General features: G+C 38.2%; 1 protein-coding gene across 1 annotated transcript in view; it reads right to left on the reverse strand.

The window, feature by feature from the left end:
* TMTC2 (transmembrane and tetratricopeptide repeat containing 2) overlaps window positions 1–22,833 on the reverse strand; it is a 177,376-nt gene that overhangs the window by 27,423 nt on the left and 127,120 nt on the right. Inside the window, exon 10 of the mRNA XM_026868297.1 lies at window positions 11,514–11,628. Within this exon, the coding sequence (XP_026724098.1) occupies window positions 11,514–11,628 (115 nt within the window). The remainder of the gene's footprint in view (window positions 1–11,513; window positions 11,629–22,833) is intronic.

A 22,833-nucleotide genomic window follows, 5' to 3' on the forward strand; every position in this document is an offset into this window, starting at 1 on the left:
TGAAATATGAGTACACACTGGAGAGAAATGCAGAAGGCCAAACACTCATCTGAGGCAAAACCAGAAACATACTAGTCTTTACCAGAGGAAAAATCTGTTGTTTGTAATAAACATACTTTCACTGTAAATTATGAAGCTATAGATTATACAATAATGCAATTCCTTTCTTTGTGCCTCCCCAAGAACAACATCATTCCAGAAAAGAAAATAAATCAGAGAATAAAATGATTTCTCAAAAAATAGGTTCCAATGATTCAGGGAATTAATTTAGAAAAGAGAGTTCTGACTTCAACATTTACTCAACATCAGTCTGAGATCTTAGATCTCATATCCCAGGGGAATGAGTTTCTGGGTACCTGAAGCACTATCAGCTTAATGCCTTCAAATGAAAATGCAGTATGTTGCCATAGAAATAGAAATACAAACACATTTTTGTCTCAACAAGCCCTTTTTAACTCTTCTCCTTTTTCTCCACCTTCTTAATTTTCCTCCAATTATTCATTTTGGCTACTGGACCAATGAATATCAGTTCATCGCATACATATCATGAGGAAGATGTTAAGAACAACCAAGCAGGACTCTCAGGCAGGCTACATATCTTCTGCTAAAGTTATCTGCTTTTTTTTTTCCATGAAGAATTAGGTCCCTTCATAGAAGAGTTAGGACAGGAAATCTTCAGCATATTTGTGTTTGTTATGTGATTAATTTCTGTGATACAAAATGGAAGAATTAGAAAACAAGAATAACACTGAACAGGGTTAGTGGGTTTTTTTCCTTTTTCTTCTCCTTCTGAGAGCAGTTCAAAGAGTATCAATTGAGTACTTGATCTGGAGATTTTGCCTTGTTCATTACATGAGCTTTTACATGCTTTGTTTTTCAGTGATCAACCTGTGTTCTAATTTTCCTCCTAAATTTTAAACATCAATTACATGACAGTCAATGAATCCCAAACAACACATTTTGACAGCTATTGGTCTTGGTAGGAGAAAGAGGGGAAGGATAATCCTTTTCAAGTTTCTCATGTAATTCATGTACAAGCTGAAACAACTTCCTGACTAGCAACTTGCCAAGTGGAACCTGTTTTATACCTGTTAACTGTTTTAAATTACTTTGCACATGTACCATCAACTCAGTGGTTGCAGTGGTTAAAAACGATTTAATGTCTAAAAATATTCATTTAACATGCTTCTGAATCACTCCTGCTGGGCATTAGTAGCACTTGCAATAACTGGAAAAAAAAATAATCTCATACTTCCGAAATTCAGTATTTACTACAAGGCACATAAAATTAAACCTATCACAGAGCTTTTTTTGTCCTGTTTGAACAGAACATTCAGAAAGCATTTCTGTACATGGTGAAATTCTGTACCATAAACAAGGTGCCTTACTCAGAAGGCAGATACAAAAGGTGTTGTTGGCATGTGAACATGGAGCAAATTAAAATCTTGTCCCCTTTTAGCCAAGTGGAAATACCTGGCTTGCTTGCCTCCCACATGTACATCTTGAAACATGGATCATTAATTCCTAAGTTTAAATCAGTTTGAATTTATAGTTCTCCATTAAAACTGTTTATAGAAATGAACGAACACCACACTAATCTGGTCAGGAAAATGCCAGTTCTATTTCGGGGGCATTCAGCAACATTTTCTTAGTTAAGATAAAGCAGAATTCTAGTTCCCATTTTCTCTGGAAATCTAAACTAGAAATTCATTACGTTAAGCCCTGGAATGGCTTTCCCTTCAGAAAAATTAAAGGCACAGAGGTAGGAAATTGCAGTAACCCTATGCCACTGACCAGTAAGGGGCCCTGGATCAATGTCAAACGATGGAAGGACACTAGCAAAGAAAATGTAATTCATATTAGAGTAAAACATTAGATAAAATGCTGATAATAAAAGAGAAAGGAAGGAAAGGAAGCAAAGGCAAGTCTGGAAGACAAGAGTCCTTTCAATAGTTCCAAACTATATTTCAACCTCTCTCCTAAATCTTTTCATGATGACCGACCTTGAAAACACAGCGATTTCCCACATTAACACCTGACATTCAATCTTACTTTAAGGGACAGAAATGTCTCATCTTTTTATTCTCTCATATCTCTTAACCTGAGCCTCCAGAACTACACATCACTCTTAGGTTTTCCTTACACCCAGTTATATTCAGCTTGCACTCAGCTTTTGCATCTCTATTTTGATAACTGGAAAAAATACTACGTTAAGAGACAAACACCACCAATGCTGACTTGTTTAGATACACAAACACGAATAGGAAAGGGTAATTTTTAACCTTCCTATTGACTGTATAAGGTTCAGACTGTTGATTTTTTTTTTTTAAAGTGAAATCATGGATGTCGATCCAGCTATAAAAAAGTTTTCTTCAAAAGAGATTCCTATTTTAAAATACTGAATGTTTATACTTGGCATTCTTAATGGACCTTTTTGTGTCACAACAAATCATAATCACATTCCATACATGTAACCCTTCATCCACATTGTTTTTAAAAGAATTTAAATAGACTATATGCTTAGACATACACACATACCTATATATATATATTTAAGACCATGGACAGTAATTAAGGAATTAATAAAATCTGTTTAGACAGTAACATAGGATAAACCTTTGCCTATGAGACAGTGCCAGCAAGTGTGTGTTTGAACAGTCAGTGTACTTTGGAGAGCCAAAATACTCTCACAGAAATTCACTGAAAAACGAAGACCATTTAAGATTAATGAATCTTAAGAAAACCAAAGACCATTAGAAGATTGTTCTCATTTAGACTTCTGTTTTCAAATAGCCAATAAAAATGCTGTAACTTCATGTAATGTGTTTCCCACTTACAGAAACATAAACCCCCCCAAGTATTCCTATAAAATGTGCTTTTAAGCAAAGCTCTTCTTCAAAGCTCTTATTTGGAGACAACATGAAGCTTTTTTCCTGTTTCTAATTAGTACAGTGGTGTCACCACATTGCCATTCCTTATTCTAAAAGTAATTTCCAAAAGCCTATGTAATGGCAGCTCACCTCAGCACTGAAACTTAGCACTGTTAATACATGTCTCAGTCAATGAAGCTACAGCCACCATATGTCATTACAAATACATGCTTCACTACATGCCATTAAACTGTATCTAGCTTTGCTGAAAGACTTCAAACTGCTAGTAAGCAAGAGCATAGCAAATACTACAAAAGTAAAACACTTGACCAGTTACTGTTTCAAGAAGAACTACCCAAACAGCTACATGACCCTTGAATGAAGCTGTCTGGAAAACAAATTTGTTAAGAAAACAAATTTTACAGGCAAGTACTATGCAAGTTAAAAGTTACCAGACTGTTGCAAAGCAATTAATTTAATGCACCTGAAATCTCACCCCTATTACAGGTGACTTGATTCATTTGGCTTGCATTATCAGGATCCTACAGAAGTCATTTAGGCAAAAAATTAATAACTATGTTTGTGAAATTAGGAACAGGGAAGTCTCTCAATAATACAAACAGAACTCAGGGGTTTTTTTTCCTTGACTTCAGCGTCGGATTTAGTCACAAAGGGAAGAAGTAAATAGTGTTGGAATACCTGACAGAAGGAGCAGAAGTCTTTCTTGTGACTACTAAACTGAGAACAGGCTATCTATAAATACAGCTACTGCCTTTGGACATAGTTAATAGCTTTGTTGCAAATTTAAGGGGAAAGAAATTAACCTGCAGCATTCCAGTTAAAAATTTTCAAAACATGTCAATTTTTATTTAGGTTGCATTTTAAACAATTTTCTCAGAGAGTTAAGGGATTTAAAGAAGGAAAGTATTCTAGCACTAGAGTAGAAAAAATGTGGAAGAAATGTTGTGATTGCTTTCCAGCCAAAGCAGCCGTTATCCACATTTGAAAATTTGCTCACAACTCTGAACAAATGTCTACATGTTTCTGAATCTTACAGCACTCCTTTGGCTAATGGTGGAAACAGGATTATGACAGGAGGGCAAGATAATTCCTTTCTAATTCAACAGTAGATCACTGGGTAGAATATTTTGGTGTGAAAAAAATATCAGAATTTACACAAAAATAAAATTTGCTGTTATCTCCTAGTCATTTTGGACACTTTGTATGATCCATGCTAATATCAATTTCTGTCTCTTAGTCCACAACATCGTTAAAACGTATCCCTTCTCTCTCACAATAGTGAATTCACTTCCGTGCCCTGTGAACTTCTACAATGCATTTTCTACCTCACAGCTGTGCAGTTCATTCAAAATTCTTACTCACCAGTAACTCACAGTTTTTATAGATCTCTGCAGCACCTAAAGAGCAGTTGGTCACCTACACAAAACTACTATGTTTAATAATTTCAACCTTTCATTTATGACTGTAACATCCAGTTTCTAAATGTGTCACTCTATGCCAGTCTAATCCCTTCTTTCCTTCCTCCTTTGTATCTGCTTTCCTCTTTGAATCACCTCACCTCTCCATCATTCTAAATATCCTGAAAATCATTTTCTTCTCAAGTCCCACAGACTCACAATGGATCTGTAGCTGTTCTGTCTTAATGTATGAATATACATGTCCCTTGTCCAACAGCTATTGTGTAAGTAATATACTGAATAATTGCTATGAAAAACAGTGAACAATGGCAGACAAAAATATTTTAGTAAAAATGTCAGATCGTAAGACATGCTGTTTTAAATCAATACTTGGGAGCACTGAATTTAACTTTGCCACCCTGACTCTCGCTAAATCCTCCAGACAACTTTAGACTCCCAGAGCATATTAGGAAGATACAAAGAAATCTGGGTATTTAAGTGAAAAATTAACCAACTCAGTATCCCAAAGGAGCACAGTGGATTCTAGATAAACTAAACCACCATGCCTTTTTTGTTGGTTTTGGTTTGGTGGGGTTTTTTTTTATTTTTTTAAAGGTTTTGGCTTTTTGTTTACAGCTAAAATAGAGAATGCAGTTTAGAATCACTTAGCTCAATTCTGGTCAAAACCTCCCCAAAAATGTCCACTCTCAACCAATCAAGTAGGGTAACCATGGCTGATGTAGAGTACAGCAGCCTAGCTCTTATTCTGAGAGTGAAAAAATATTCATATCCTGATGTAAAAACATATGCCTTCAAGACCTGGGAGGAAGCACTCCGTCCTCACAGAGAAAGTAAAATATTTATTAAACCTATTCCCAAAATAGTACTGATCTACATCACTGTCCTGGTGTCAGCCAGGATGGAGTTAATTTTCATTGGAGTATTTCATACCATGGGATGTCATGCCCAGGTGGGTGGGGCATGCTCTCTCTCTCTTCTAGGTGCCTGTTGTTGCTGTGGGGGTTGGTCACCATGTTCGGTAAGCCACTGCTGCATTTTACTTGTTTTCTTTTTGAACTCAGTATTGTTACTGTTGTTCTCTTGTTATACTTAGTAAATTATTTCTTTTTACTCAACCCAAGAATTCTCTTCTCTTGTCCCTCCCCTGTCTCACCAGAGGGGAGAGGGGGAGGTGAAGGGCCGGCCACGTGATGTCTGGCTGCTGCCTGAGTTCAAACCTCCACAGTTTTTGGCACCCAACATGGGGCATGAAGGCTTTTCTTTTTGTTGGAGATAACAACAAAACAGGTAAAACGTGGATTGCTTGGCTCCATAAGATCTTATCACCTCATATGCAATACGTGTTTCCCATACTGTTGCTCACCTTCCGTGAGAGGTGGGATAAGGTTTGGTTTCTGTTGTACTGTGTGATGCTCAGCTATGATAGCATGTGGTCATTGATCCTGGGGCTATTTACAGCTGTGTTTGGGAAATTTGGGGAGTTCGAGTATCTTTGGAATGTTGACAAAAACATGTTTGCCATGATGTTTGGTGTTAATGTTTTCAGATTTTGTTTATGGTTAAGCTACTATTTAAGAGTAACCAAGTAACAGAGACTGCAGCCACTACAAGCCCGGGGACAGGCACTGCAGCTGAACCAGAGAACCAACCCATGACAGTGTCAGTTGCTCCCATAGAGAAGAAGAAATACACAAGGAAATCCCCTGGCAGTGTACAGGGTGATGATGAACCAGGCCCATCACGAGAACAGGAGGAGGCAGAGCCAGTGATAGTCACTCAATCCTTGTCCTTGAGTGAGTTGCAAAACATAAGAAAAGATTACAGCCGCCAGCCAGCTGAGCAACTCGATATCTGGCTGCTGCAGTGCTGGGATAGCGGGGCAAGTAGCATGGAACTAGAGGGCAGGGAGGAGAGGCAGATGGGATCCCTGTCTAAGGAAGGGGGCATTGACAAAGCTATTGGAAAGGAGACACAAAAGCTTAGTCTCTGGAAGTGATTTTGTCCAAATGTGAGGGAGAGGTATCCCTTTAAGGATGACTTTCAATACTTGAGGGAGCTAGCTGTGCGAGAGGTAGTTTACTATGACCCAGATAATGCACAGCTACCCACAGATCCAGATGAAGTCTGATGCAGCTGGCCCATGTGGAGGGCTTTTCTACGGAGCACACCCTCATTATACGCCAGTGCATCAGCACTGATGGACTGGACAGATGAAGAGAGACCAACGGTGAATGAACTGGTTCACTGACTACAACAGTATGAAGAAAGCGTCTCTTGCCCCATCATTGCGGCTGTGAAACAATTATCTCAAGATGTCCAGCAACTTACGGAGAATATGTCCTACTCCCCACCTGCATGGACCAGAATCTTGGCTATTAGAAGCAATCGTTTCTCTACTCAAGAGAACAGGTACACACCACAGGGGAAGCTGTGGCATTGCCTGTGTGACCATGGAGAAGACATGAAGAAATGGGATGGAAAACCTACCTACCCCCTAGAAAAGCGGTATGTGAGCTGGAAGGAAGAACAAATACAGAACATCATCCTTTCAGAAAAAATGGTGCTCTGGTTTCCAGTAATCAAGATGAGGCTGAAACCCGTGCACACCACACTAACCCATTTGTTGTTAGCGAGTATTATGACCAGCATTAGAGGGGCCCTGCCTCCAGCCAGGTGGACGACAGGGACAACTGAGTTTACTGGACTGTGTGGATTCAATGGCCTGGCATGTCTGACCCCCAGCAGTATAAGGCTCTAGTGGACACTGATATTGCTAGAGCATTTTTCTCCATCCCTCTGGTACCAGAATGCAGGACACAGTTTGATTTTACCTGGAGGGGTGTCCAATACAACTGAGACTGGTTGCCCCAGGGGTGGAAACACAGCCCCACCATTTGCCATGGACGGATCCAGACTGCACTGGAACAAGGTGAAGCCCCAGGACATTTACAGTACATTGACGACATCATTATATGGGGTAATACAGCAGAAGTTTTTGAGAAAGGGGAGAGAATAATCTATATCCTTCTGAGAGCCAATTTTTAGGAGTAAAATGTCAAGATGGATGTCGTTAGATTCCAATGGAGGTGATTAATAAAATAACAGCTATGTCCCCACCAACTAACAGAAAGGAAACACGAGCTTTCTTGGGTGTTGTGGGTTTCTGGAGACTGCTCATTCCAAATTACAGTCAGATTGTAAACCGTCTCTATCAAGTGACCCAGAAAAACAATGATTTTGTATTGGGCCCGGAGCAGCAACAGGCTTTTGAACAAATTAATCAGGAAATAGTTCATGCAGTAGCCCTTGGTCCAGTTCGGACAGGGCAAGGTGTTAAAAATGTGCTCTACACTGCAGCCGGGAAGAATGGCCGTACTGGGAGCCTCTGGCAAAGAGTATCAGGGGAGACTCAGGGTCGACCCCTGGGGTTGTGGAGTTTGGGATACAGAGGATTGGAAGATGGCTACACTCCAACTGAAAAGGAGATACTGGCAGCATACGAAGGTTCCGAGCTCCTTCAGAGGTGATGGGGACTGAAGCACAGCTCCTCCTGGCTCCCCGATTGCCAGTGCTGGGCTGAGTGTTCAAAGGGAATGTCCCCTCTACACACCATGCAACTGATGTCACATGGAGTAAATGGGTGGCATTAATCACACAACGGGCTCAAATAGGGAGCCCCAGCCCTCCGGGAATATTGGAAGTGATCACAAATTGGCCAGAAAACAAAGATGCAGGAATGGAGCCAGAGAAAGAGGTAGCTCGTACTGAAGAGGCCCCATCATATACTGAGTTACCGGATAATGAGGAGCGATATGACCTGTTTACTGACAGGTCCTGTCGCATTGTGGGAAAACATAGAAGGTGGAAAGCAGCTGTGTGGAGCCCCACACGACGGATTTCTGAAGCTGCTGAAGGAGAAGGTGAATCGAGGCAGTTCACAGAGGTGAAAGCCGTCCAGCTGGCCTTGGATATCGCTGAGTGAGAAAAGTGGCCGGTGCTCTTCCTCTGTACTGACTCATGGATGGTGGCAAATGCACTGTGGGGGGTTACAGCAGTGGAAACGGAGCAACTGGCAGCACAGAGGCAAACCCATCTGGGCTGCTGCATTATGGCAAGATATTGCTGCTTGAGTAGAGAATCTGTCTGTGAAAGTACCCCATGTAGACGCTCGTGTACCCAAGAGCCGGGCCACTGAAGAACATCAGAACAACCAACAGGCAGATCAGGCTGCCAAGATTCAGGTGTCTCAAGTGGATCTGGACAGGCAATATAAGGGTGAACAATTTCTGGCTCACTGGGCCCATGACTCCTCAGGCCATCAGGGAAGAGATGCAACATATAGATGGGCTTGTGACCGAGGGGTGGACTTAACCATGGATGTTATCTCACAGGTAACCCATGAATGTGAGACATGTGCTACAATCAAGAAAGCCAAATGGTTAAAGCCCGTTTGGTATGGAGGACAATGGTTAAAGTATAAATATGTGGAGGCCTGGCAGATTGATTATATCACACTCCCACAGACTCGGCAAGGCAAACGCTATGTGTACATTGTGTTACAATGATGGAAGCAGCCACTGGTTGGTTGGAAACTCATGCCGTGCCCCATGCCACTGCCCAGAACACCATTTTAGGCCTTGAGGAGAAAGTCTTATGGCGGCATGGCACGCCAGAAAGGATTGAGTCAGATAATGGGACACATTTCCAAAACAACCTCATAGATGCCTGGGCCAAAGAACATGGCAGTGAGTGGATATATCACATTCCCTACCATGCACCAGCCTCTGGGAAAACTGAGCGATACAACGGATTGCTGAAAACTACACTGAGAGCAATGGGTGGTGGAACTTTCAATCACTGGGACGTGCATTTAGCAAAAGCCACCTGGTTAGTCAATACCAGAGGATCTGCCAAGCCAGCTGGCCCTGCCCAATCAAACCTCCTACATACCGTGGATGGGGATAAAGCCCCCGTAGTGCACATTAGGAATATGTTGGGGAAGGCAGTCTGGGTTACCCCTGCATTGGGTAAAGGTAAACCCATGCGTGGGATTACTTTTGCCCAAGGACCTGGGTGCACTTGGTGGGTGATGCAGAAGGATGGAGAGGTCCAATGTGTACCTCAGGGAGATTTGATTTTAGCTGAGAGTAGCCAATGAACCAGACTGTCAATAACCCTGATATTGCATTTAGTTCCTTGCAGCATCCCTGTGCCACATCCAAAGCCTCCTGCTCCACCGACTGAGCCAACTCTGCCTCATTCCACATCTGTATAGAATGTTTTAACAGATGGAACCCGAAGTTATGGACCAAGTGCAGTCAGCAAACATTGTGGATGGTTGGCCCATAGATTAAAGCAATGATAACTCTGAGACTTGGGGAAAAAAAAAAAAAAAAGGGTGGTGATTCTTTAAGATGTGTTTGGAAACATGAGCATAATGTCAATGGTATGGAATAAGGGTTGGAAAGTGTTCTGGTTTCGACCAGGATGGAGTTAGTTTTCATTGGAGTATTTCATACCATGGGATGTTATGCCCAGGGGGGCAGGGAGCTCTTGCTCTCTCAGCTTTTTGCTGGGAGCTTGCACAGGGCGTCTGCTCATTGGGCGGTGTTGTTGCTGGGGGTGGGGGGGGGTGGTCACTGCGTTTGGTAAGCCACTGCTGCATTTTACCCGTTTTCTGTTTTGAACTCACTATTGTTACTGTTGTTCTCTTGTTATATTTAGTAAATTCTTTCATTTTACTCAACCCACGAATTCTCTTCTCTTGTCACTCCCCTGTTTTACCAGAGGGGCGATGGAGAGATGAATGGCTGGCCATGTGGTGTCTGGTTGCTGGCTGAGTTCAAACCTCCACAGCCACCACTTTTGAAAATACCCACAGTTCCACCATTAGACCATCTTCCACAACACACTCACTGAATTCAGGAGTCAGACATACTCTGCACCATTCTGGATTCAACTTTCATGCCTAACTTGCTATTCTTCTGTGTGTGAATTTGTTTCATTACTCTAAATGTTTCAAACTACTGAATTCTACCTTGAGACATATTGTTCAGAAAATAATCAGAGGGAAGTGAAAGATCCTTAAAATAGTTCATACACCTGTTGCAGGTCAGACTGTGGTTTACCAGTGAGTCATCTGTCTTGGTTTCCTTTCTAATCTACAAACATCAGAGTTATTTCTCAAAGGGAATGTTTTGGGGCTTATTTCAAAATCCTGGTAAAGAAAGCTTCATTCTGAAACACAAGCCACCTGCATGAAGCTGATGTTACCTTTTCTTTAATACCATTTTCTCTTCCTTTCATTTTGTATACTAAATGTTAAAAATATAAATAGCCAAGTGAAATATCTTCATCAGAGAAATGATCTGTTTTATGCTAATGAAGTATATTTTTAATTTTCTTTTTTATGCACTTTCTAGGCATAGGTATAATCTAAATGAAATCAAGTATTCTCTTAGCTGTTAAGCAGACAACAGACAATAATTAGATAGTTATCCTAGAAATAAGCATGGAGGATACCTACTACTATAACGTGAGTTTAATGATAATGTTCAGGCGGAAGCTTAATATTACTGAATATCCAGGTCTGACAGCTTTAAAAGGAAAAAAAAGAAGTCTAAAATTTTATTGTATTTCAGATAGGAGAACAGAATTAAATATAAGACTACATTTAAAACCACAGATTCTGATAATATCACCAAGAGTTCCCATGAGTCTCAAAGTCATCATTACCCTGGGAATATTTAAATTTCTAATTATCGTAGTGTTCCCTACTGATATTAACATAAAATGTGATATTTTCAGTATTTTCTAGTTACAACCATATCAGAAATACAGTCTATTATTTTCAGTTGCTATGTGTCCTTCATTTTTAAAAAACAGGTGAAAGGAAATCCTGCAGAAGGTTCTTCACAAAAGAAACTCTTGTTCTTGTATGCAAACAAAAAGGATTATCTTCTTGTGAATGATGGAATTTTTAAAGGTAAGAAACTATGAGATAATGCATAGCAAATTAGAAATAGAAAACACTAAATCCTGCAACAGTTTCACTCCAATTCTTTTTATCTTATTAGCAATACTGAATTATTCAAAAGAGTTGCTGGGCTTTAAAAAGAACCCTGTGTAAGTAAAGGTTGTAAAGACTTTTTTTCCTCCAAAAGAAGGGAGGAAAATCAAGTAAGGCAGATGTAAAAGCACTAACCTGAGCATATGGGCTGCATTGAAAACAACATCAAATTCTGTATTATCAAGTTCAGCTGCTTTTTTTGCCATCTCAGCTGCTTCTATCAGGCGGGATTCTTCTAGGAGGAACTGACCTGCAATGGAGTGCATGAATGTGACCTCACATAAACCAGCTGATGGATAATACTTCAGGCAATACAGTCAGGAAAAGGAAAGACTTAAAAAAAAAAAATCAGATGTCTCAGATTCAATATTTAGTTATTTGTTGATATGCTCTGTAATTCAATATTTTTAAAATGTAGTAAATATATTTAAAATGCAATAAAGATGACAGCTAATAACTAACTGCAATATTTGCAGAACATATTTATGAATAGTGAGAACAATACAGTAAAACTCAGCCTACAAAAAACAATACTCTCAATCCCTGAGAAGCCTGCCATTTAACAACTTGCCTTTCTGCCTATACACTGATCTTCACTTCCTCAAAACAATGTGAAATAAAATAAAGTATCATCTACGAATTAAATATATTCCCATTTTAAAAGCGTATCTCAGAATGACATTAAAATATTTCTATATATATACACATGCAAAGGTATTTCCTCACACTTTTGAATTATAAATCCTATTTTGCTTTAAAAGGATTATATCTGTGTATACCTTGACGAACTGATATTTTATCATGTATTTCAGTAACTCTAAGAAAATCACAACAGGTAGCATTTTACACATTTCCTACACAATACTTACCTTTCATGTAAAAAAAAAAAGAAGATTGCTAAAATCAAGTGACTTGAGTGTTTACATGTCATTGTTATAATCATTAAACCAAGTTAAAACTGAAAAGAATTAATAATTTAGCATTAAACAAACTACAGTATTTTCAAAACAAAACACATAACAACAAGTAGAACTTTATAAAAATGAGTTTTCCTTTGAAGAAGAGGAAAAAAAAAATTCTGGAAGGCACTCAAGACACCTTATTTCTGCTCCTTTAAATGACTTTTTCACACCTGATTTATAAAATGTGTTATTTTTGGAGCAAGAACTTTTCAAAGGGCTTCAGCTGTCTAGACTCTGTGTCTACCTAACTTTATATCTGGAAAAGCTATCTTGAAGTATAGTGATTACACATTCCGGCGTCCCATCCTTCCTTTTTTATCTTACTTTGTAAAGTGAGATCACTCAATCAAAAGTCCATCAAGCCATCACTGGCTACAAGCCTCTTCAGGAGCAATATGCCATGAGCAAATGATTTTCTCTCATGGCGAGGGATTTGCTTTTTCTTATTTCATTTCTTCATATGTTCCCTGTTACTTACATACTTACTATATACTCATGCAGAAAATCCACTTAACCAGAGCTAGCAAGGTCTGTAGGGGCACAGTGAATACAGTGATGTTTTGGTACAATGAACACATTTGCAGAAGGAATTATCTCAATACAAAAAGTGATGAAATACAGTTTTCCTAGCATTTTGCTTTCTCTGTGGATGTATTTCAATTTAGCAAGAGATTGAAGATTATTTACTCAGTCACCTATATCTTACTTACTCAGATCTGAAAAAATCTTGTAAAAACATTCAGGTGTCATTCTGCATTCATAGCAAATAGGGTTTGCTTGCTTCAGTAACATCCACACTCTAATATGTGCCATCCTTCCATGCATTATGATGCTTTGTGTTCATTGTGTCCAGAAGTGGATGATTTACAAAAAAACTTTCCCATACAGAACAATAAGTAAATAAATAAATAAATAGAGAGAAAAACTTTAAAAGAAAACATAGTTTGAGAACAGTTTGGCTCACAAGAAAATTTGTCTTCAGAATTAGAAACCATTGCTTGAGCCATTAATGAAAGTCTCTTATGAAGGGGGAAAAAAAAAAAGTTGACAAAAGCTACACATTTGCTCTTCTTTTTTTTTCTTTTGGGTATCACATCAGGGTATGCCTTTTATGTATCAGGACAAACTAAGATATGAATCTGAAAATTCTCAGACAAGTAAATCTACCAAATACAATAAGCAGTCCATATGTCTTGATTTCGGCTAATTACTGTTTTCTTTAAAGAGAAATCTTTGGAACAAGCTTGACCAACTATTATTTCAATTCTCTTCCAACAGATGAACTAAAACAGCATTCCTAATCTAAAGCAAACCAAACATTAAGGTTCTTTTGCTAATGAGACCACTGGATTAGCAGAACGAGACACTAGTAACTCGATATACTATTGATATATCCATCCAGGGGAAGAAAGAGGACATAACATTTTAGATTTCAAGACAAAGTGAACATTCAAGATTATTCTCAAAACAATTACATATTTAATTTAGGAAAAATATTTTCCATTTTAGGATTTTAAAATAATGTCAACTAGTCATTAAGCTAATTAGTTACGTGAGAAAAAAAACCCTATCGTTGTCTTCAATAACAATGACTCAAGTGGTTTTAGAGATAGATCTTTAGAAACATACTTCTAGTTTTCTGTATGAATTAGTTAACACTGAAGCTCAACAGAGATGTTATCTTACGTATATTTATAACTACCCTAATGTAATAAAATAGCACTGATACATCCTAGTTCATGTGACATAATCAACAAATTACTTAATTTTAGATTAAATTTACTAAATGGTAACATGGCACTTCATTCATGTAATTTCTGAAAAGATAACATTATTGGAAAACTTCTGAAACCAATGCTAACAGTTTACTGGTGCTCTTAAACAACACACTATGTTAATTCTTAGATCTTTAAGAGTTCCATAAGGTCAACATATACTGAAGATAACGTGAAATTCATACATGCTTTAGATTTCTACAAGAAGTCTAATTTAGAACTGGACAACTTTATAGATATTTTCTGAAAAGCAAGTGTACTGATAAATGCTTTAGTTAAAAGGCTGGTTTTTATTACTTTTTTTTTTTCTAGGGCTTTGTCTACATGGATATATCAAAAATGTTAGCAGAAACAACACTAATGTTTTAAATAAAGTCAGAATTCACTCTCCTTTTACTGCTAGGTCTCTAAAAAGTGTCTGTATAATAGGATTATTATTTTATATTACATATTAAAATATTATCTTTATTACAGGATTACCTAAATTAAGTAAAAACAATTGCAAGTACTGCGTGACACCAGACAAGTGCATGTAAAACTTTCAGTTCTTCATAAAAGAAAATTCTAGGACTGTGCCTTACCATAAACAAGATTGTCCCCTGTACTGGGGGCTGTAATAACAGCGGCAATAATTCATGCTGAGTGGGTAGGTAGTAGATGACACGTAGCACCCTTCTGAAGCTGACTGTAGCATCCTTTACACCCAAACCCTTACAGAATACTGACTGCAAACAGGAGAGGGGGACACCCTGTAACTGCCTTACTTATTGTCTGGGTAGAGGTGATTTAATCAGAGGCTGCTGATAAAGCATTTCCTTAATTAGATGGGCTATAAATAGAAATGACTGCTTCCTTCTCAATCTAGCGCAGAAGTTAATAACTAGCATATAGATGGGTGGTGGGTTGTCCCCCACCAGTATCCAAGCACTCACATGGCTGCTCACTCACCACCAACACCAGCAGGGTGAGGGGGGGGAAACAGGAAGAACAAAAGAAAGAAAACTTGTTGGTCAGGATAAAAACAGTTTAATAGATGAAAGAAAGAAAAAGAAAAAACCCTAAACAGTGAAGGGAATAGCTCACCACTTCTCACATGCAGACTGATGCCCAGCCAGTCTCCAAACAAAGGCCACCTCAGAAGCCAAAACCCCCCTTCTTCCTCTACCCCAGTTTTTATTGCTGAACATGACATTATACAGTCTGGCATATCCATCTATCCAGCTCAGAATGGCTGTCCAAACTGTGTCTCCTCCCAATCACCTGCCCATCCCCAGCCTATTCTCTGAGGAGGCAGAATGAGAAAAAGAGAAAGCCTTGACACTGTTCAGGCACTGTTCAGCAACAGCCCAAACATTGGTGTGTTATCAAAGCTGTTTTAGCCACAAATCCAAAACACACAGCATTATCCAGGCTGCCATGAAGAAAGTTAACTCTATCCCAGCCAGACCCAGTACAAGGTGGAAACTTTCAGTTGAGAACTGGTTTGCCAAGTTCTCTTGAAAGGCAGTCTAGCTTTAGTCACACATCTAAATTTAATTTAAAGCATCGTAAGTAGAAATATCCCATTTTGAAAACATTAGCTGACATTCCTTTTAATACGATATACTAAATTCATAGAAGAACGAACTGCATTGGCAGTTTACTGCTGCACTTTCTTCATTAAAAAGCAGACTTCTGAACTTCTCTTGTCAAATCCATAAAGATGTGTTTTCCCAAGAGAAGAGCACTAGGAGGGCAGAATATTGGCAAGGTGTTGAAGGTGGATCAAAAGGTGTGATCCATAAGCCCCTGGATCCAGGAACCACTTGTGTGGGTCTAAATTCACATGCAGGATTTTCTCCTCTGACAGGTAAGTGGCAAACCGCATGATTTATAAGGCACTGCCCAATATCACATACAGACCTTTCTTATTACAGGTGTCATGGCTCTGACTCTTGCCAACAATAAAAATTATGGTGGCCTGATTGTTTGGGCTTTTTTTGAATCAGAACCAGCTTTTGAGAAAACAGCTTTCTAGAAGCTCTGAATCCCAGATTTTCCTTCTTCAAGGAAATAATATTTATCATCACTATTCTTCTAAAATGGGAGTGGGAAATCCACAGTCCAGGTTCAGGATGTTCAACAACAATGTTCTTTGCTTGGAACAATGTTACTTTTTTTAACAGAATTTTCCACCTTTCTTGCTGGACAGCACAGAGCTGAGTGTAAATGTGTAGCCAAGAGTTTTTAATCACCTTTGACAGCAGAGAACTTATTCAATACTTCACTATCTTCTTAGTAATTTCTCCCTAAACTATCTAAACATCAGAAATATAATAAAAGCTGATGAATTCTGTACCTACAGCTTTGTTCAAACTTACTTTTTATTGAAAAGGTCAACAGTGATTTTGATTGGTTTTGAGGCCATATTTGACAAAAAAAAAAATTGAGGTAATATATGAATTCTACTAAAAAGTGAGATAAAAGTATATATGTAATTTAAACAACAAAAAATTTCCATTTCCTAGGAGCTGAAAAAAACCAACTTATTTTCATCTTCTGACAAAATTTTTAACAAATATTTATCTACAGAGATGAATGCACACAACGCTCTGTCCTCTGTAATTCTCTCTCTAAAATGATCATAAACATTTGTAGAGCATTTTGTTATGATATGTGCCAACACCAGTTTAAAAGCCATACATCTGAATTGGTAGTTCTGCTGTTTTATTTTAATATGACAAAGTAATAATTGGTTGGGATATGCCTGTGTGCAACAAAGTTTTTATGTTCAGAGCACAAAGGCATTAGTGCCTTCCTCTAGAATGGGCTCGACTATTCCCTACAGGCACTATGAGCTTTTATTTTACTAGATAAAAGTGCAAGTTGCACCAACCTTGCTTTAATTGAAATGTGCTCTCTCTTTTGCTTGCTGGCAAACATTCAAAGGTACTTTGTACCAGAACAGAGTAGGTTTCTTAAACAGCTCATCTTGCTACTGCTGCTTTTGAAAAGAATCATTTTAGAATGTTCTCAGAATGCTGTTGGTTCTGCACTTGCTCAGACTTCAATGACTTACACCTGTGTCCTGATATCTTTAGTAACCCAAGCAAAACTGAGTAAACTATCTTCTCAGTAAGGAAAAAAATTCTAATCCCTCAGTTAGCATTTGCTTCTTTTAATATACATTTGTCACCAAGTCTTCTGTATCTGATTCTCTTCAAAAGAGTTTTCTCCTTCCATGGCAGCAACCTAAACAACTATATTAACATGAAAAGTGGCTATATCAAGACCATAGACTCAATTGTCAAGTTTGTTTATTATAAACTTCACTAGAAGTTCTTTCAGCACATTCAACATCGAGGATCTTAAGCTGAGTATTTGTTGGTGCTTTCAAAGCATTTCAAGTTTCAGCAGAAACCAGAACAGGGATTGGATTCTGTTTGCCTTGTCTTTGAATCACACAGTAAGGCTACAAGATCATGTCTTGAGAACTCAACTATATTCTCACTGGCATAAGCAGAACCACCACTAAAGCCACCATCAACTTCAACTCTTCTGTGACAATGCAGAGCAAAAGAGCAGATGCAAACAGAGATTTCTGAATGGAAAATCTCAATAGCGTTCTGTGGAGAAAATGAGAGTAGAGACCTTGTCTCAGAGTTGGTATTCAAAGCTTTTCAAGTGATGAATCAATGCTGCAAGATGCCAAGTCAACAGATATGACCTAACAAAACTGTTTCCTTTAGGAGTTTTAAAACAGATTCACTGGCTGTGAATGAGCAGTTCCCAGAGCAAGGGAATATTTGCTTAAAGATCCTGCTTTCCAGGCCTGTTTAGACAATTTCTTGCTGAATGTGTAGGATGTGACAGGGGAAGCAAAAGGACTTGTATCAGGATCACCTAGATTGTAGCAGCATTCCAATTTGTTTTGCTGCTCCATATATCCCATACACTCTTCATCTAAAGCTGTCCTCTGGCTTCCTTGCTAGAAAGGCTTTGTGGGAGTTTATCTCCTTAAGTTTGTTCCCATGGAGAAGATTATTCCATGTAAGTTAAAATATATATAAAGACTATGCAAACCAGTTGATGCTGCAACATCAATATATGCACTAGCTTGGAAAAATATTTTTTTATTAGCTTGTTTCTTTGTCTGAAAAACTTATCAGTTGCAGTTGTGCTAAATATACCATTGGATGCTATCCAGAGCATGACCAGAAATAAGAGGAAAAAATTAAATTGCAAGCCTTTGGGACCTGATGACTGAACTTGTGACCACATCTGGATCACTGGAAGCTCTCACTAAAACAAAAGATTAGCGGTGAAAACATATAATACAGAGGACCTCTTGTTTTAGAAATACTAAGGAAGATTCTGGACCCTATGTCATTCCCCAGACAGCTGGTGACGTATAAGGTTTGGAAAAGTGAAATTTGGATGGGAAAGAACTATCCAGTTGCACTTTTGTAGCAGCTCCATGCTATCTCTTCAAAAATCCTCATCTATGAGATGGCACTCATAGGTCAAAACATATAATCATTAACAAAGAAGTCTCATGGACTGTTGGTGCCATAGGTTTTTTCAGTTTCCCCACAAACCCCAAATTACGGCAACATGAAAGCAGCATAAAGCCACAGTTCTAACCCTGTCTCTGATCTGTAATTTCTATACCACATCTCTCAAGCAGTCTAGTATATTGTGCTGAGGAAGCAGAGTCAACCATATTATTTGGGATGTCAGAATGATTAGATTTAAGGATAAACTGAAGGGAAAGCAAGAAACATGTATATTCCACAGTGTTTAGGGTCAGTGACTTAGCTCATTTGGAAATACTCCACTGCATTCCACTTAAGTGATTGGTTCTAAAGGGAGTTTGGAATAAATAGTTATTACAGGGGTATGTGATAATCTTCTTTTAATGTTGCATGATAGCAACAGACTAGAGAACAACAAAAAGGACTTGACGATTATGTACACGTGCCTTTGTACACTCATCATTCACAGCTGCCAAGAAAACCACAAACAAATTGGCATATTCTTTTGAACAGCTCAGTTTGTGGTATATTCCTGTTCGGTTTCAGTTTGGAAGAAGTACTGTCTGTGTTAGCTGATGATTTTCTTACATCAAAGTTACTGGCTAGAGTTATGGGAGCAGAAAGCTCAGAAGCTTAATAAAGTCTTTCTGTGCATCAGTTACATCTCTGTTCCTGGTTTTGGGTCTATGAATCCTGGTCTTCCTGGAATTACATTAATATTGGAGGAGGAATTATAAGCCACAGTCTAAAGCCAGGATCTTAATTTGATAGCACCATATGCTCAAGACAGAAAGACCCTTCCTCCAAAGACCACATATGTTCTAACGAATTGATGATTACTTGAGTATCATAAACTTGTTTTATAGTTTCCCTACAAAATCATTATATATTTAATGTTAGGATTTCCTTAAGATATAAAATTGTAAAAAACCTTTCATTTGCTGCAAGGTGCATAAGTGCATATTAGGAAGGTTGGTAAAGTGACTTAGGGATAGACATACTACATCTGGTTGGCTTTGACTTCATCTCACCAAGGAAATTAGTTTCTCAATATGTAATCAGCACGTGGCATCTGGCGTTCCCATTGGAGTATGTCTTGGTTTAGCCAGGATAAAGTTTTCCCCAGCAGAGAGAGAGGGAAGGGATCTCCAGCCGGGTTATTCATACCATGCTGACGTCAGGTCCGGGGGTGGAACCTTTTCCTTGCTCTTTGGTGGGCTCGGGAAGGAATTTTGCTTTCCATAAACCAGCTAGCGGTATTTCTCTGTACATCGTTTGTCTTGTTCACTATTATTGCTGTTTATTGTTGTTACCATTGATACTATTGTTATTCAGATTGTTCTATCACTCTGTTGTATTAAATTTCTTGTTATTTTAGCCGGGGTCTGTGTCTAACTTCCAGCCCGACCGGTGAGGGTGGGGGAGGGGCAACAGCCACGTGCTCTCTCATCCCGGCAAGGATTAAAACTTGCACATAGTAGATCCATGCATTCTGGTTTATTTATCTTCCAGCGTATACTGAATTTAGCTAACCCGGCAGACAGAAATGGACAATTCATTCACTGAAATTATGGATTGTGAAGTAAGTTTTATTAATTTCATTGACAAAGATAAAAACTGACCTTCCTATGGACTAGGGTGACATTTCTTCTGTTGGCATAAAACTCTACTGAAGAAATGAGTAAGACTTTGTTACTAGGTCATAGTTGATATTTCTTATCAATGCAACTTTGACATTTTATTTTTCATTATTACACTGTTTTCTTCATAAGATTTTTTCCTTAAATATATGGGAGAAAAGTAAAGTTTTCCTAGGCTGCTCTTTAGGCAATGAAGAACAAAGACACAAAACTCCAGCACAGTGAACAATGTGCCTATATAGAAATATTATAAATACATCACATCTAAGAAGAAAACTGAATGAACATCTGTAAACATATGTAAATTCTCACACTCACTAAAACATGCAACTGTGTGACGTAAAGACAAAAGAAATGGTGCTTGAAAATCCACTGCTATGATATTTCAGTGCAATTTATTCAGAAGCTTAAAACCACAGCAGTTCAAATCAATTTTTAGGCTGGGATTTAGGAGTGGTAAAGCAGTCCTCTTTGGAGGCAAGACAGATAAAAGACTGGTGAAAATTTAGGCATCAAAAAGGGCTGAAAGTGCTGTGCTGAAACAATAATTAGAAAGACAGGATGAAAGTTAAAAAAAAAAAAACCACCACAAGAGTTAACAAGTTAAACCTGTGTAAAAAACTCAACAGATAATATGAGAAAATCTATAAAAATAACTCTTAAATTATCACAAGTGATAATTGTAAAAGTAAAAATGTAAAAAAAAATATATATTTAGGAACATGTTAATCTGTTCTTCCTTCAAGGAGAGAATAGTTAACAAGCTTCAGTTTTACCTAATCTGACAGCGTGTTGTTCGTTTTGTTTTATATCTGTAACTGGGAATGAACTGTAACAGGCAGATGATCAATGTGAATTGCCTAATTAAGTGAATATGTAATTAATCTAATAAGAATAAGCCATTTTTATAATGAAAAAGGAATCATTAAATATTTTAGAGTTATTAGAAACAATGTATTATTCAAAGGAAACTATTTTAAAAGGAGGTCTCACTGGTGATTAATAAAACAGAGTTAATTTGAACATCCTGTTGGGTTCTAGACTTCCCAAATCCAATTAAGACATTACAAATGTAATGGAGGAGGGACCTCTGTACACATATTTATCTTGAAACCTCACTCCTCCTTTCTCTCTCTCTATCTCTCTTTCCCCACTCCATTTTCATTAAGTTGGAGAGAGGCCACTATACGCACTTTAAGAGGCATGGTAGCAAAGCGCACTTTTAGCAAAGAAGTATAATGAAACCCACTTTAGTGGTGGTGTTTTTTTGTTTTGTTTTGTTTTGTTTTTTTGTTTGTTTTTTTTTTTTCTTTTAAACAGCAAATGCTAAAGGAAATAAGTTTTGGAGGTAAAATGTTTGCATGACTTAAATTTCACTGTAGATTTATGGGCTTTTTTTGGTTTTTTGTTTGTTCCTTGTTTAAGTGAAAGCTAGTACAGAAAGCCTTCAACAACTTCAAACTCCTCAACTACACGGCATCCTACTAGCCATCTCAACGAAAAGATACTGAAGAATTTATTTTTGTTTCTTTTCAAACAGACAAGTACTTAAGTATTACACTGTGTGAAAGGACAGAAGGGAGGGAGGGTGGAAGGGAGGGTGGAAATGTGGACAAGTGAGCAGCTGCCTGCATTTCAGCCTGAGAGGGGACTGCCATCCTTTCTGGTCACTACAATAAAAGCCACTTCCCCTTATGTCCAGTGAAGTAGCATCATGTTAGCAGTGTGCAGGGATTTATATCTCATCAGCTTTTTCACTAGTTCTCTCTTCAGATGACTTCAAGCCTAAGGAACTTGAGAAACACTGCTTTAAACCTAAGTTCAGTCAAATCCAAAGCCAACAAATTACCTATACAAAACTAATTATAACACTAGGTTGATCAGAGAAATGTCCTGTGGTGGTATTACCCAAGGAGCAACCATGAAACTGTTTCACTTCTCTCCAGATTTTCATGTGATCAAATAAGCTGACTCCTGCACCAAATAGTATCTAAGAATAGCTTTGGCTTAAGGCTTGAATTAAAGCACATTATAATACAAATGTAAGCCTCTTAAAAGATACAGTATATTGACAGTTCTTCCTGATAGCTCAAAAAAAATTCCAAAAGGTTAGAAGTCAAAAAGAACATCTGCAAATCCTGGGAGAACAAATTATAAGTGTGTGCATCCATGTGTACTTGGAAGAAAATCTTCAGTCCATTTACTCCTGATACTCCATCAACACAGTGTTCTGTCCCAACTGATCACGCCTTTCATTTGGCTGTTCCATGAAGTATGTGGTTTTTTAGGGCTGATGCCAACTATTTTGTTCTCTGTTCCAACATCGTCATGCTGAGAAAAATAGTGATCTCTAAAGATTTACATGCAAAATATGGATATATTTCCCCAGAGTTAATACTTGGCATATAGGAAATGTACCTGTAACAAGGTGCTAAAACAAATTAATAAGATGTAGACATAAAGTTTGAAGTGTTCACTGGAGATTTAAGAGGGAAGGGGAGGAAGGGGAAGTGGAGGAAAGGGAAGGGGTGGAAAGGAAAGGGGCAGAAAGCAAAAGGGGGGGG

This window comes from Athene cunicularia (assembly GCF_003259725.1).
Source record: "Athene cunicularia isolate RWA chromosome 1 unlocalized genomic scaffold, athCun1 chr1_part2, whole genome shotgun sequence".
Taxonomy (NCBI): Eukaryota; Metazoa; Chordata; class Aves; order Strigiformes; family Strigidae; genus Athene; species Athene cunicularia.